The sequence below is a fragment of the Camelus bactrianus genome, chromosome 18, assembly GCF_048773025.1.
Source record: "Camelus bactrianus isolate YW-2024 breed Bactrian camel chromosome 18, ASM4877302v1, whole genome shotgun sequence".
NCBI lineage: Eukaryota > Metazoa > Chordata > Mammalia > Artiodactyla > Camelidae > Camelus > Camelus bactrianus.
In genome coordinates this window covers 34,089,056-34,104,428 of record NC_133556.1, presented here as the reverse complement: position 1 = coordinate 34,104,428, position 15,373 = coordinate 34,089,056, and the positions used below count along the sequence as shown (strand labels likewise).

The following is a 15,373-nucleotide window of genomic DNA, read 5'->3' as shown; positions in this document are numbered from 1 at the left end:
TGTATGGGGTTTCAGTGGATGTGGAGATATGGGTAGTAGCTGTCTCAGCTCAGATACCTGGGGAGGGTTGGGGGACACAGAATTTTTGATGGTGGCCCTCAAATTCTCCTGTCTTTGTCACCTCGACCCTGGCAGATGCTTTCAAAGGTCTCTGGCTGACCTTGGGAAGTCCTGAAAGACACCAGAGTGAAGACATACAGGGTGGAGCTGAAGGTCAGGGTCATGGGCACAGACACGCGGATGGAATTCTGGCTTCGGGGACTTGGGACTGTGGTCAAGAATGACCATCCACCCTCCACCCACCCATTCTTCTATCCACCCAACACATTCACGGAGCGCCCAACCCAAAGCATGCCAGGCCCTAGACTCAGCCTTGGGGAGACTGAGTCAAATAAGACACAATCCTTGCCTGCTGGTGAGTCTACTGGAGAAGGAAGACTGAAAACAAACAAACAAACAAAAAACCACCCCACAGCTGGCACCACCCCGTGAGTGGTGATCTGTGTGCACCAGAGCAGCACCTCCAATCTGGCGGTCCTGAGATGCTTTTAAGGGATGCAGAGATACAGATGTAAATAACTGAGTCCCAGAATGAACTGTCTGCTTCTCTTTGGTCAGCCCTTCTGATTCCATCAAAGAGAAAGTCTTGTTTGCTTGCTAACAGGTCTCTAACACCAGCTTGTCTCCCTTTTGAACAGAGGGAAGGTGGGCCTTGGCCCCAGAGCCCATGGCAGGTAATGGGACGTGGTTAAAATTTAATTACAAGGATTTGCTTTTGTTGTATTTACTTTTCTGGTATTTTTCACTTCTGGCAAGTAGACTGGGTTGAATGGTGACCCCTCTCTCAAAAGATATGTCCACACCCTAACTCTTAGTACCTGGGAATGTGACCTGATTGGGAAATAGGGTCTTTGCAGATGTAATGAAGTTGAGGGTTTCAGGATGAGATCATCTTGGATCAGAGTGGGTCCCAAATCCAGGGACTGGTGTCCTTAAAAGAGAAAGGAGACTTGACACAGAGGCACAGAGGGAAGAAGGCCGTGTGAAGACAGATGCAGAGACTGGAGTGATGCTCCTATGAGCAGAGGGAGGCCGAGGATGGCCGGCTGCACCGGGGGCCAGGAGAGAGGCAGGGCAGGGACGTCCCCGCAGAGCCTCCAGCGCGAACCAACCCACCTGACCCCTTGATCTTGGACCTCTGGCCTCCGGAACTGTGAGAGGATAAACTCCTGTTGTTTTAAGTCACCCAGTCGGTGGTAATTTGACACGGCAGCCCTGCAAAATAAATGCAGCAAAGTGGTAGTGGTTTGCTGTTTCCAGCGGTCAAGTCTCCCTTATAAATAAATTTGTAAGGTTAGTCGAGTCAAGGCACTGACAGTTCAGGTCTGTGTGAAGCACAGCGTGTTCAGCTGGGCACGTGCTGCTGTTCTGGAGGGAATCCAGGCTGAGCTGGGTGGCGTGTGGCCCCGGAGGAGGCCAGGCAGGGCCAGGGCAGGCTGGGCAAAGGGGCGTGGAGTGGAGGTTCTGGGGGTGGGAGTGTGGTGAACCCCTGCCACCTGTCGAGGGTCGGGGAGGCCTCATACCAGCCCATCTGCACACTAGTGAGTTTCCAGGAAGCCCCGTGTGTTCCTGGCTTGGTGATTCAAGCCTCTCTTCCTTTGGAGAAAAGCACTTTAGATGTTGAGGGTTTTTTCCCACCACCCCGAAGGGCCATGAGGAAGCCAGAAGGGGGTTTCCAGCAGGCGGCTGGCTGGGAAGTGGTCCTCTCCGGGTGGGATACAGTGTCACTCCTGGCAGGACGCGGCCTGCCGCCCTCACCTGCCCTTCCACCTTCCAGGTACGGTCAGAGGAGGCTTGGCCAGGCCTGCAGGGCAGACCCCCCAGGGCAGACCCCTGGGGAAGCACTGGGACACTGCCAGCTTTGGGTGAGGCTGCCGACCCTGCAACTCCCTCCATCCTAACAAACCGAGAGGCAGCCTGCTCCTGTCCTTGCTTTGCAGACAGGAAACCCGAGAAGAGGGCGGTGACCTGGCCCCTGGCTCCAGACTCCACCCCTTGCAGAGAAGTGGGCATCTCCCTAAGAGCTGGGAGGCAGAGGAGGGAAAAAGCCAGCATCCATGGAGCACTCTCCGTGGTGCTCTGCGCAAGGGCTTTCCACCGGACACCATCTCGGGCTCTCACTGACCAGGTCGGGGCGGCGCATGGTTCTGGACTGTGGACAAGTGTTCCAGATGATTCCAACACCACCCATTCGTGTCTGATGACTGCAGGCCTGGGCTGCCCTCCAGGACCCTTGGGAAGGTCGCAGAGCCCCACTGGGCCTCAATTGGCTCATTTGTGCGTAAGTCTTGAGGAGCCTTGCAGGCAGGCGCCTGCCCCCCAGTTCCTCACTCCTGGTGCCTGTCTCCCACCCGCAGCCTGGCCCAGCGAGGCTTTGAGACCCTGTGGAAGGAGCCCTGGGGTGGGGAGGAAGCGGGGCCGCAGCAGCTGCTGCCCCTGGTTCTGCCCGCCCTGAGGCCTGTCTTCCACTTTCTCGTGGGATATCCTTCCAGCAAGTTTCTTTGTCTAGACTGAAATCATCATGACACGTGTGTCCACATGCACCCAGCAGGCTCCGGTGCAGAGCAGGGTCCAACCTCAGCCCGAGGGCCCCAGCGCCTTCGCCGCCTCGGGCCCTGTGGGCAGACTTGGGAGGAACTGGCCAGCGAGGAACCCGGGCCTGATGGGAAAGGGAGCCCTACCGGCGGCCAGTGCGAGGCCGGCCACCCAGGGAGGCCCCGCCCTCAGCAGCGGCCCCCACTCTCTGTCGGCACCGCCTCCGCCCATAAGTGGGGTACCCTGTTTATGTTTTGTAGTCAACATGGGTTTTACCTGGAGGCCCAGAAGGTCCAGCTGATTCTGGGCTGTTTGAGCTGGTGCATCAGAAGTTTCTTGGAAGACCCCGTACGCCCATTTTCAGGGATTTCTGGAGCTCACGCCAGTGCACGTTGGTGTGCTCTGGAATGGCACCTGGCCCAGTGCGGCTTCTCCCACCTCTACCCTTGGTGGGGAGCCCGTCTCGCTGCCCCAGGTGCAGCAGCATCACACAGGCTCCCTGCGCCCTGGTGAGCCGGGCCCTGCGCTTGTCCTCTGAGGTAGGGCTGTGACCAGCCTGTTTCCTAGATGTGGAACTGGAGGCTTGGGTGGAGCTGGAGAGCTGAGAAATGCAGAACACACACCAGGCTCACTGCACCTGCCTGGGGTTGGGGCCCTTTCTGAAGGGAGCACCTGAGGTTTTCCCAGCTACCCAACATGCCTTTCAGGAACTGGGGAATACTTGGCCAGGGTGGGGGTAGGGAGGGGAGTGGCTGCCACACCCCCGAGCAGCTGTGGCAGGTCGAGGGGTCAGGCAGCAGAGAACCTTCCCCTTTGCTGGGCTGTGGCCTTCCCGCCACAGAACCAGGGAGCAGCAGCCATATTCTGGTAACGTTCTCTACTTTATTGCCAAGTTCAATTTACAAGGAAGTTCCAGTTTTCATTTCCACCGTCGTGTTCAGTACCCACGAAGCATGAGTCATGCTGGCGAGGGCAGGTACTTCCCAGGAACGGTCCCCACAGCCCAGTAGCATGAGCTTTCCCAACCCCTGCTCCTCCTTGGGACAAAAATTATTTACATATTTTCAGCTCAGTGGAACATAAAGGAACTCTTACAGTTTATGCCCAATGCCATCATGACTACATTAAATACTTCTTATTTATTGCGTCTAGAAAAGATGAGCATCAGTTCACCCCATGTCTTTTTTAACAGTGCATCTTGAAACCTTAGAGAAATCTAGTGCATGTCTGTAAAGAGGTGCGTTTCTTCGCTCACCCTCGGGTCACCTGGATGCGGGTGTTTAGGTGGGAGCTGCCTTCCGCAGAGAGCAGCAAGCGGGCAGGCTTGGTGTGGGGGAAGGGCAGCACAGAGGGCCTGCTGGTGGCAGAAGGACCCCCCCGGGGGTGGGGGCATCCGCCTGGCTTTCTTACCCTGGCTTTGGGGCTGGTCCTCCTGCTCCTTCCTGGGTGCTCCTGGCCTCGGCCAGAAGGACAGATGCCTCTCCCCAGCAACTTCAAAGCCGAAGATTGGGAGTTCATGGGGCCAGTTCTACTGCTGACTTGGCAAACCCAACTGGTCCACCCCCTCTCTCTGTAGAGATGTGGAGGTGGCAGGCCAGGTCTGGTACCTGCATGTCACATGCCGTGGCCCCTGCCCTGAGGTCGCCGAGGATTCCTGACTCCACCTCTCTGCCCAGCCCCAGAGACCCAGTGCACGCTGCGTGGACTGGCTTGTCTTGGGGTGCCCCTACTGTCAGGTTTTCAGGGTGCTCTTGAAGACACAGCTTTGCTCACTGCCACCAAGACCTGGCAGCCAGCTGGCTGTGGGCTGCCCCAGGACCAATCCTGCAGGCCCACCTGGGGAGAAGCCTACCCTTGGGCCAGGCATGGGGCAGAAGCTTGGCCCAACTGACACCTTTCATTCAACAGCCATGGAGGCTGGGGCGCGTTCAGCTCTTCAGGCCTGGGCGATGCTGCCACAGGTCCTTCAGGCATGCTGTCCCCCTGGCCCAAGACCTTTCTACTGTAGAGCTCAGCGGTCACAAATCCACCTGGAGTCACTGGATTTTGGATGATAGGCTAGTGGTCTCGGGGGAAAGTCCACCTGCATGGATTTGTTCCTTACAGCGCCACTGGTTGGGAAGTCACTGGCCTTCTCTCATTTCTGTTGCTCCAGAGTCATTTCAAAACCAGGAGTGGCTCTGGGGCTTGCCTGCTCCAGTATCCTAGCAGGAGATCAGTGGCTGCTGGGGGAGTGGAGCCTGGCCCCCGGCAACATGCCCTTTCTCCCCACGGACCGGCTTTCCCCTTCTTCCGTCCCCGCTGCCTTTCCTTCCTGGGGTGGGGTGGGGGCTCTGCTGATAGTCCCTCCTTGATGAGGCCCCTGGAATTTCTGCCTAAAAGGCCTCCTTTCTGAGCTGGGTCTTTTTCCTGTTGAAGCTGGCTGGGCCCACCTACTGGGAGGGCTTCTGAAAACTGGAGAGACCCATCCAGGCAGGCGCCACTCCCCCTCCTCGGGGGACCAGTGTGTCTCCTTCAGGAGGTTGAAACTTGGCCTGGGCAGGCCCTGCCTGGCAGCTGGATGGGAGGAGGTGATGGGGACCGAGATCCTCTAACAGGTGAGCATGCGGAGTACCTCCTGAGGCCACCTGATAACTGGGCCGGGTTGACACTGACACTGTGGGTGCTGACACTCCTGAGGGACACGTGGAGGTGAGTTTTGGAAGGTCTGACTACTGACCAGAGAGAAGTGACGGTCGCTTGGCTGTGCCTGGCCGAGTAGAAAGAACATCTTGGGTGCTTTGTCGGATACGGTGGAGGCCTGGCCGGCACACATCCAGACCCAATGGAAAAGGAAGTGCGGGTTTTCATTTCAAAAATGAGCTTGCATCTTTACAGTAGCAGCTGAGAGGAAGAGGGACAAACCCCGAGCTCCCAGGACAATCCCTGTGAACTCTGTGAGCTCAGATATCACGCCCTTGCCACTGGTTAGGGGCTGGCTCCCAGGGTCTCCCTGCACGTGGGCACCCCCTCAGTTGGGTGGCAGGTGATGGACACAGAGGACGGTTTCCATGGCCTTTTCTTTCCATTGTGGCCACTGGGGCCAGAGTCTTTGAAGTCCCAAATGGTCCTTTCTCTGACAGATAGAGAGATGGTAACAACTGAGGGTGATGCTGGAAAACCATCCTGTTTGGTTTTAGTCCAGAGAGATGAGGAATGGTCCTGAGCAGGGAGCTGACCGCAACTGTTCCCTTTCATGGAAAGACCTTCCGGGTATCGCAAGCCCCCAGGGCTGCCACGGCAGAGAAACTTTCGGCCCTCTCAGCTCTGTGTGTACCTGAGAATATGTGTCTCTCCCTTATTTTTGTTTAAAAAATACTCTAAACTTTCCAGGAAGGGACTTTTATCATTCCACAGGCTTGCAGAATTAGTGAGTAATAAAGAAATAAGAATCCCTTAAGACAATGGAGAAAGCCAGACTGAGAACTTGAAATCCAGACCATGGGAAGTTCAAGGGAAAGTGAAAATGAAATCTTCACGTAATATTACACTTTTAACATGACATCCAGCCTTAGGGTGGAGGATTTTTTGTTGTTGTTTTTAACGTTTGTTTTTAAATAGACGCTACTCATCTGCTGCCAAAAGCAGGAATAAATATCCAAAGGAAATGTTTATCGAAATTTGCTTTTCTACAAATTTCTACACAAAGTGACCATGTCCGCTTCTTCTGTGCACACTGGAGACGGTGGCAGAGAACCTTCGAGACTGAGGAGGGGCTGGCTGATGAAGTGTTGCCAGTGGGTCCTGCCACCCCGGGGCCGTGGGCTCTGAGATCAGGAGCCCAACCTCTCCCTGAGGCGGCCACCTCAGTCGTCTGGGTTTACTGGGGTGTCTCCGCTGGTCCAGCCTGCTCTCAAAGAGGTCTGAAGGAAAAGAGCAATTCAAACAGAGCACAGGAGCACAAGGATGGTTTGAAATGGTTCCTGGGGGCTGCAGAGAACCGTGGATGCCCCCAAGGTGTCTTTTGAGTCAGCGGCACTGGGTCCCTACCAGCGGGGCCACACACACCAAGGGAGGCCGACTCACTGCTCAGTGGGGCCCGCTGGCTCCGGGTGCTCAGCCCCCTCGCCCGGGGTCCCCGTGCCCACTGCGGCTGGCGTGGGCGGCGGGGGGATGCTGGCGAGGGTGCGGAGGCTGTGGGGGTCCACAGGTGGGACGAGGGTCAGCGACTCCACGCTCAGTGTGTCGGCAGTGTCCTCACAGAGCAGGGAGATGGTGGGCTGCTGGGCGGGGATGAGGCTGGGGGACAGGTTGACTGTCTCTGTGTCCGCGCTCCTTACCAGGCTCTTGCTGGGCCTGGCATCTGATTCGGTTTCATTGACAATCACCAGCTGGTCAGGGAAGTTAGGCTGAGGCTGCTCCGTAGTTGTGGGGTCATCTGGGCAGGGGGAGAAAAAACAAAAGTATGCTCAGCCCCGAGATACTCTGCCCTCACCAGCACCCTCTGCTCGGGTCCTGAACAAAGGCCCAGGGAGGTCTGGGTGGGAGGTGATGGCACTGGGGAAGCAGCTTGTTTCCACTTCCTCCCTCTGGGGACACAGAAGCTGGTAAATTCAGTCCTACCTAGGCCTGGGGTAAATCTGTCAGGGCCCAGGGTCACCCTGACCTGTGATGCAAAGGCAACATCAGGGGCTTGTGCAAAATCAGTGAGTGGATTCTGGAAGCCCGGTTCCTGGGTACTGGGAAATGGCCCAGGCAGGCTCTGTGTATGAACCACATATCTGATGAGTACGTGTTTGGGGAGAGCACGGCTTGGGTGTGTTGATCACCTCAGGCCATTCCCAGAGTCTATATTTGGTAACATTTACCCAAGAGGGAACTCACTGCAATAATAAAAAAAGAAAAAGGAATTCCGTAGAACTTTTTGGCTTTGCAAAACCAAAACAAAACCTCCGACTGTGGTTTTGTTCCCTGCTCCTCCTCGAAGTGCTGAGTTAGTACTCAGAAAGGGGCTGCGATTGCCCAGGCGGGTCCTATCCTGGGGGTCCCCACAGGGGCCACGCAGAGAAACCACGTCAGGAGGAAGGCTCGACCTCTTGCAGTTATTTTCAGAGCAGCAATTTCTTGTTTTGGTGCTTTCCAAAATCCTTCATTAGATTACAGGCAAATGGCCTGTTTGCTTTCCAAAGATGAGCTGGCCTGGGCAGAGACACCAGCTGTGAATGGGGGGCACCGTGGGAAATATCTTCCCAGACTTCACATGCCAGTGATTTGGAAACACTGATAAGTCTGTGGGCATCTCACTTGGAAAGCAAATCTCCTCTGTACAGATCTTGGGGTCAACAAGGCACTGACGACACTGTGTGGACCGTTAAGTCTGAAAGCACTCTGGGCCCTGGGATGCTGACAGACAGGTTTTTTGGTTTAATGGGATTCCAATTGGGTTTTGTTTTTTTTTAAGCCAAAACAAAACAGAACCTCCAACTGAACACAGAGCAAAAGAATGGCAAAACCAAGAGCAAAATAAAACCAAAGGGCATACAGAATGGGGTGAAGGAGAGGAAGAGGATCTCCAGCATGGAGAGGGAGCCAAGCGACAGGTCCAGTCTCCCAAAGGACCCGCGGCGCTTCTTCCTGCCAGACTCCCGCACGTGGTGAGCTCTGAAAGGTCCCACTTCACTTCTTCACGAGGCCTTTCTTTTCTTTTCTTTCTTTCTTTCTTTTTTAAAGAGAACTAAAGCCCAGAGAAAACCACTGCATGGGGCTTTGGGTCTGTCCTGGCTGTGGGAGGGTGGCAGTGGGACACCGGTGAGTGCTAGTGGAAAAAATGAGGTGTGATGTGAGGCCAGAGATGCTGAGTAAGCACTTCACACACATTCTGGTTTCTCTGAATTTCGACACATTTGCTCCACTCAGTGAGGATGCCTTGTGGTGACGGGCTGGTGTCAACGCCCGGGCTCACGTTCTGACCCAATGCCATCTGGACGTGCGGCTCTGAGCACTGGGCTCACCGGCTCTGGCGGCCTCACCTCGCTTCAGATGAGCGTGTCCAGGAACTTTTATGTACATAAGGGCCCATGTGTCAGCTTAGCAGGTGACGAGGCCATTCAGAAATGATGAATTCTCCAAATGGCACCTCTGCACCTTTGTGCCGTCTGGGGACAGCGTTTCGGAGCATCTCCTTCACGCTTTCCCCAGCTTTCTCTGGGAGGACTCCCTCTTTGCTCTGCCTTTTGCACACAGATGTTCACGAGGGCCAGCAAACCTCTTTCCCTGATCCCTGACGGGGTTTTTGATGATGAGAATGATCAAGGGTGTGGGAAAAGTGCCATCAAATATATCAGAAAGCAAACAAACGAACAAACAGTGCCACACACACAGAACTGGTTTCTTCTTTATGAGAAGAACCAATAGCTTTAATAAAAGGGTCAGCCTTTTCCCCTTAAAAATAGCTTCTTCCTGTTTTTTTTTTTTTTTTTTTGATAGGAAAAAGTAACCTCCTATTTATTTACTTATTTATAAACGGAAAACTGCTTCCTGACTGGGAGCTACAAATTTATGCATTCGAAGGGGAGTCGGGGGAGGAGAACTCTGCCAGGTTTTCACTGGGGAAAGGTACCTGGCGAGAACACAGTTTCTGGTCAGTGGTTACCGCTGACCCTCTGGCCTCGCTTGCCTGCTGGTGTTTCCAAGCTCTGAGGGCACAGGTTGGGGCCTGGCCCAGGAAACGACTGGGAGCCGGAAGTGGGAAAGCCTGACGTCCAGGTTTCCGTGAGGGATGCTGTAGGGCTGCCTCAAGGCAGCGGGGCCCCGTCGTCCCTGGCCAGCACTCTTGGAAGCTGATCTGTGGCGCAGGGGCAGGGGCTGAGTTGACCCTTGTCGAGTGAGTGACAATTTCCAGTAAAAATGAGGATTTGATGTGCTCAGGCTGGGGAGGTGGGACCGAGTGACTTGGGGAAGAAAAGGGCAGCGCAGCGAGTCTGAGGGCAAAGCTCAGAGGAAGCAGCTTTTAAACACAAGAGAAGGCAGAGGCCACTCCCTCCTGGCAAGTGCAGCCACCCAGCGGGAGGGCTCAGGTGGGAAACCCTATGAGAAGCATGACCACAGACCACCTGGGGCTGCAACTTGGAGCTCTCAGCATAAGAAGGGGAGAGTCACGTCCACCAGCACGCTTACAAGTGTGGTGACTTGGCTCCTGGCTGGAACATGGTGGAATCTACCACTTAGCTTTGAGCAAGGTCGGGGGAAGAAAGGGGGAAAGGAAAAGAAAAAAAAAGCAATGAGTTGACTTCCTTGTGGTTTTTTGCAAATTCCACTGCCCAACCCTTGTGGCCTAAACTGGGGGGCCCTGTGGGGATAGGACTGGAGAACCCCTTCTAGCTCAGGGCCCATGCCGAGCCTGGTGTGGTGTTTCACAGAGAAGGTCGGCATTTCCAGCCTGCCTGGGTCTGGCTTGGAGGAGCTGACACAGGGTTAAAGGGCCAGAGGGGTTAGGTCCTCAGATGGGATGGGGCCAGAAAGGGAAGGGAGCTGAGAAGATGTCTCAGGTGAGCAGCCCGGTCTCCCTGTGCCCTTGCCCGGTGTCCTGGGGTGCCTGGCGAGCCTTTCGGGGCCCCTGGTGTGGCAATGCAGCGTGCAGGGGTCGTCGTGGGCCGAGGAGGCTAACGGAGGAGACCTGCCTGCGGTGACCGTGCCAGAGGTGCCGTGCCAGCTGCCGATCGAAGCACTAAACCCAGTGGCCGCCGTGACTGTCGGCCTCCGACAGGCTGAACACTCGCCGGCGTCCTTTCCTGCCACTCCTGACTAGAGGGAAACACAGCGACAGATCATAGAAAGCCTTTAACAATGGGACAGAGAAGGGTGACACGGAGAGGGGACACAGCAGCGACGGACGTGAAGCATCGATGAGAACGCGGGCAGTGGGCGGTGCCCCGGCGGGTGCTGCGGACAGCGGGGCGTGGGGCACAGCCCCCGGGCAGGCAGGACACCCCCCCACCCAGGACGAGGCGGGATTGAGACAGCTAAGAGCCAAGTTGTCCGCTCGTGGGACTCAACAGGGTAGAGATGGCGACGGTCCTGTTGCGAAGGAAGGACTTGGGGTCATCAGCCACATCTGGTCCCGGGGTGGAGGAACAGAACTGTCACGAAGGACGCGAAGCAGCAGTTAAGATGAAAACCCTGAGTCCCTGGGCCAGTTTGAGGAGGGAAGGATGTGTGGTTGGGGGATTTGGAGCCAAACCATTTAGGGAAACAAGTAGATTTCTCACCCCAACCAACAAGGCCGAGGGTTCTCCGTGTCAGCAGCTAGAGCCACCAGTGTGGCTCCGGGAGAGCCTCCCGTGACCCCTCCCCAGTCACCCCCTCCCCAGCCACGAGGCCATGCCCTCTGGCCACGTTCTTGGTGATGCAAACCCTTGAAACCAAGGCTGAACCACAGCAGCCAGATCCGAGAGCAGGTGCCAAGCGGCCAAGGGGCGGGTTCTAATCGGCTGCAACAAAAATGTTAGGAACATGTCTCTGGGAAGGAACCGCCACCTCTGAGACAAACTCGGGATTAGAGCAGAGCTTAAAATTCATGCCACGGAACACGACAAGGTGAAGGCTTGGACAGTGGGAACAGGTGAAATCATGCATCCGGTATTAAAATCAGACAGTAAAGCCCCCTCCAGCACAGCTTTAACAGATAAATAATTGACAATGAAAATAAAATCCTCTTGCCCCCAGCGCTTTCTGGTGTGTTCCTTTGGTTACCAGGGAATTCAGCTGACCTTTCCTTCAGTCTGGGGTATCTCTCAGCCCCCATCTGAGGGCCTGCACTTGCTAAGAAGCCACTCTCAAATGTCCACGATCTGTCTTTGCTGCATGAAGGAGACTCAGAAGCAGCACGGAGGGTGTCTCTGGGCAACCAGCAAATGCATGACACCTCCAGGCAGCTCCCTTCCCCCTTCAGGTGACGGCCCCTCTGCCTGCGCTGGGCCTGTAGCCACCACGTGGGCCTCAGCCCTGATGGGCACGGGGGCTGTTTCCCAAAGACACACCATCCCCCAGGTCTGTATTTGGAAGAGCGGAAATTATAGGTAGATCCCAGGGATATGGGGAAAAGGAGTCAATGTGTCGCTAGTCAGATTCTGGGCTGGGCCCTGGCGGACAGTGAGACCCGACGGCCGCCTTCTTCAGGGAGCCCTGGCCCAAGTCAGCCCCTCATTTTCAGGCTCTCACCTCCAGTGATAGCTCTTCCTGGAGCCTTGCACAGTCTGTAACTGGGCTCTTATCTGTGTGACCCCCTGATGGACAAGGCCACCCCTGCCAGTCTGTGCATCCCCTGCTTCGCTCCCCCCCCGTCTCCAGGGCCTGTACACAGTAGGGACTCAACAAAAATCTGTTTGTTTAGAAGAAGTTAATGTGGTGGGGATGGCGGACCAAGGCCGCGGGAGTAAGAGATGAGCCTCTTGGGCTGGGTGTCAGGGCTGGGCTGGTGGAGGGCCACGCTCGGAGGGACCCTGCTGAGATCAGGTCTGACATCCACAAAACCTGGCTCGCTCAGACTGAAGGCCCCATGGGAAGCTGAGGAAATCTGTACTTGAGATAAACGTGGGCCTCTTTCGAACACAGACAGGAAACGTAAGGTCTCCTGGGATGGGCAGAGGGTGGAGGCGGAAGACACAACTGAGTGTCAAAACAGTTTGACGCCTCATCGGGGGTGAACCCATTTGGGCTGGCAGAGGACGTGTGGCCATCTGGGGTCTATTCTTCCCGCGACAGGAGCTGCACAGCCCAGCTTCCACCGGGTGGGGCTGCACCTGGGCCTCTACGAACGGGCTGAGGCTTTCCGTTTGGCTTTAGAGCAACCATGCGCGTTGGAAGGAAAGACGCGTGTACTTCATAGACGGCTCCCAACCGGATACTGAACCAGGGGCCCAGGTCTCCAGGCTGCCTCCTGGAGGCACCTAAGCCAGACTTAGGAACCGCATAGATATTCCGCTGGATTGTTGCGGGAGGTGGAGCACGGGCCCTGGAGCTGCCTGACTGGACTCCTCCACTTACCAGCTGCAGCATCTTGGCCAAGCTGTGTGACCTCTCCGAGCCCCCGTGTTTTCAACTGCACACAGTGGGAGGTGGAGTGCGGCAGGATTCAACAAGGGGGTGTCTGCAGTGTTCTTGGGAGCACTATGCCCGACACAAGGGTTTGGGAGCAGGGTCTACGGGGATGTCCCACAGTGGGTGCACACCCAGAAGGCTGGACAATGGGGGCCCAGGCCATATTGACAGCTGATAGTGCCAGGGTCACCCCTGGCTTCTACAGATATCCTTGTGCAATTCCAGGTTTCAACCCCTTGGAGCAGAGACATGGAAAACTGGGTCTGTCTCGTGCCCTGGCGGATGGCATCTCTTGTGTGCTTCCCAACCAAACACCTGACTGGACCTTCCAGGGCCTCTCCTTCAGTCTGGGGAATCTCTTTGAGGGCCTGCACTTCAAGAGCAAAGAAGGCCTTGGAATTTGCTGATACCGGCTGCAAAGGGCCTGGAGGCTGCTCTCCACACTAAGAACTTCCCGGACTCTGGGAGGCTCTGGAAACACAGGGGCAGGAATGCTTCTGATTCGGCACTGTGCCCTCAAATACCACTTTGAGGACAAGCGGTCCCTTGGTTGGGCTGGGTCCAGGCTGGGTGGCGCTGCAGGGAGAGGCCTTGGCTCATCTTGCTGCCCGGCTGGCCCTCCAAAGATGCTGCCTCTGGTAGATGGTGGCCAGGACCTGTGGCGGAGGGTCTGGTGACTTTCCAAATCAGAAGTCTGAATACTGGGCCACCATGCTGGGCTGACGTCAAACCAGGAAACTGGCAGAGGGCACCTGTCCTGACAAAATCTGCCTCCCTTCTGTCTAGCGTGGCTGGTAGGACACCACGCAGATGTTGGAACCATCTGGGTAGACTTGGGGAACATGGAAACCCCAAGTGCTGTTCTCTGGATGGACCCAGGAGGCCAAAGGCTGGCCAGGAAGTTTGGCATCAAGAGGAAGTGACAGGCTGTCCTTCTGAGATCTGCCACCCCAGCTCGTGGGCCTGGAGATGGAGCTGGCTCCTGTGGCTGGGCACCTGTGACAGGGATTACAGCTGGCTACTCAGTTGAGAGTGAAGCACCAGCAGACCGACAGGCCGGCCCTTCATCAGGAGGTAAGTTATTTCAGTGTCTGTGGAGGTTTGCACAGGCAGGCTGGGCTGCAGGCTTTTACTGTCAGGCAGCATAAAAAATGGGGCCCTGCACACTTGCCTCCGCAGGCCTGCCGGGGACACACTGATCGGGAGCAGACGCTGGGGGGCCTGACCATCACTTATCTACCTGACAGCCAGGCTAACAGCCCCTGCACTTCTGAGATGAGAAGACATGTCATTGGCACCGTGCAGGGGATAGTGGGGGTGGGGACAGAGGGAGGCCAAGAACAAAGAAACCAGCACACGGTGCAAGGTAGACGAGGTGCAGTGTCCCAGGTGCTGTGCTCTGGTGAACAGCTGTACATACAGGCCTGGTTTTGATAACGTGGGTCTTTGCTGGTTTCAGTTTTAGGGAAAGAAGTGCAGGGCTCATTGGTTTGCCTGGCTGTTGGCTGTGCCTCCTTAAAAATGAAAGACAGGCACACATCGTGACACCAGGGAGACACCTTTCACCCAAAATGCAACTGTGAGTATATGTGTGTTTGGGTGCACACAACGCAGACACAGAACCGTGCACAAGCAGACAGCACGCGGGCACACGCGCAAGCACATAAACACACAGCCCTGCACTTTGGCCCCCAGAGCCAACATGAGACCAGTCTTCAGGGGGAGGCTCAGGGCTGTTCTTGGCTTCTGAGAAAGCTCTGTCTGAATTTCCCAGCTACAAGCCTGGGAACGGCAGCAGCAACTTCTTGGATGCATAGCCGTCCTTAAGCCGGGCTCAGAAATAGCTCAGAAAGGGCGGTCATTTCCCTTGGGCTGGGGCAGGGAGAGGAGCAGGTGCTGAGTGGAAAGGGGTCTAAATGAAGTGGCTTGAGGGTGACCTTGCTTCCTGGGCCTTGTGAATGTCAATCAGAGATGGAGGTAATGGATGCTGGTGGGAGGAGGTGGGGGTGCTGGCAGCCACGGTGCCCTGAGCCGCAGGCATGGAGGCCAGGCGGGGTTAACCCTCTGCTGGGAAAGGTGGAAGCTGAAAACCACAGAGAGAGGTGCAGGCACCCAAAGGGATCTCTGCCTCTGAGTGGATGGTGGCCAGGGGCCCTCAGTTTCCTGGCACCAGGCAGCTCACGCCCTGGCACACTGATTTTGTCACGACCCATCAAACCATCACTTAACAAGAGTTTGGACAGGTGTCCCTGAAATATGATGGGTGAGGACTCTGGATGGGACCCTATAGGAACAGCAAAGGACACCGATGGCCCCCAAGTTGGAGTGCAGACCAGAGTCACGAGGGCCTCGCAGATCAGAGATGCCCGGGGCCCTGAAGACCCACAGGTCATGCCGTGTGGTGTGAAGCATCGTCCACGCGAGGCCCTGCTCCTCTGGCTGCACTTTGGGGCCACGTTGCTCAGGAAACAAGCCTGGCATCTCTCTCGCAGGGATCTTACGCACTGCAGTGAGGGGCTCACGGCAGCTCAGAGCAAGGGGGACCACTCACGTGTCTCACTCCAGGCTCCCTGCTCACGGGGGCTCTCCATGCCACATTTGCACTTGTGTAAGTTACAGGAGGGCAAGGCATGCCTCCAGTACATCCTGACAGACCCTCAAAAGGGCGGCAAGATGCACCCGCTGGTTATGGATGACTGGA

The 15,373-nt window shown here is 56.1% G+C and overlaps 1 protein-coding gene across 6 annotated transcripts in view; it reads right to left on the bottom strand.

Annotated features, from left to right (window-relative positions):
* Positions 1-3,457: 3,457 nt before the first annotated feature.
* Positions 3,458-15,373, bottom strand: part of CLEC16A (C-type lectin domain containing 16A) — a 196,337-nt gene continuing 184,421 nt past the window's right edge. For 5 of the 6 annotated variants that reach the window (XM_074346794.1, XM_074346790.1, XM_074346792.1 and 2 more), the window contains one exon: positions 3,458-7,012. In XM_074346794.1, the coding sequence (XP_074202895.1) occupies positions 6,657-7,012 (356 nt within the window). In that variant the 3' untranslated portion in view covers positions 3,458-6,656. Of the gene's footprint in view, positions 7,013-10,253; positions 10,378-15,373 lie in introns of all 6 variants that reach the window. The other variant, XM_074346795.1, reaches the window with a different exon arrangement.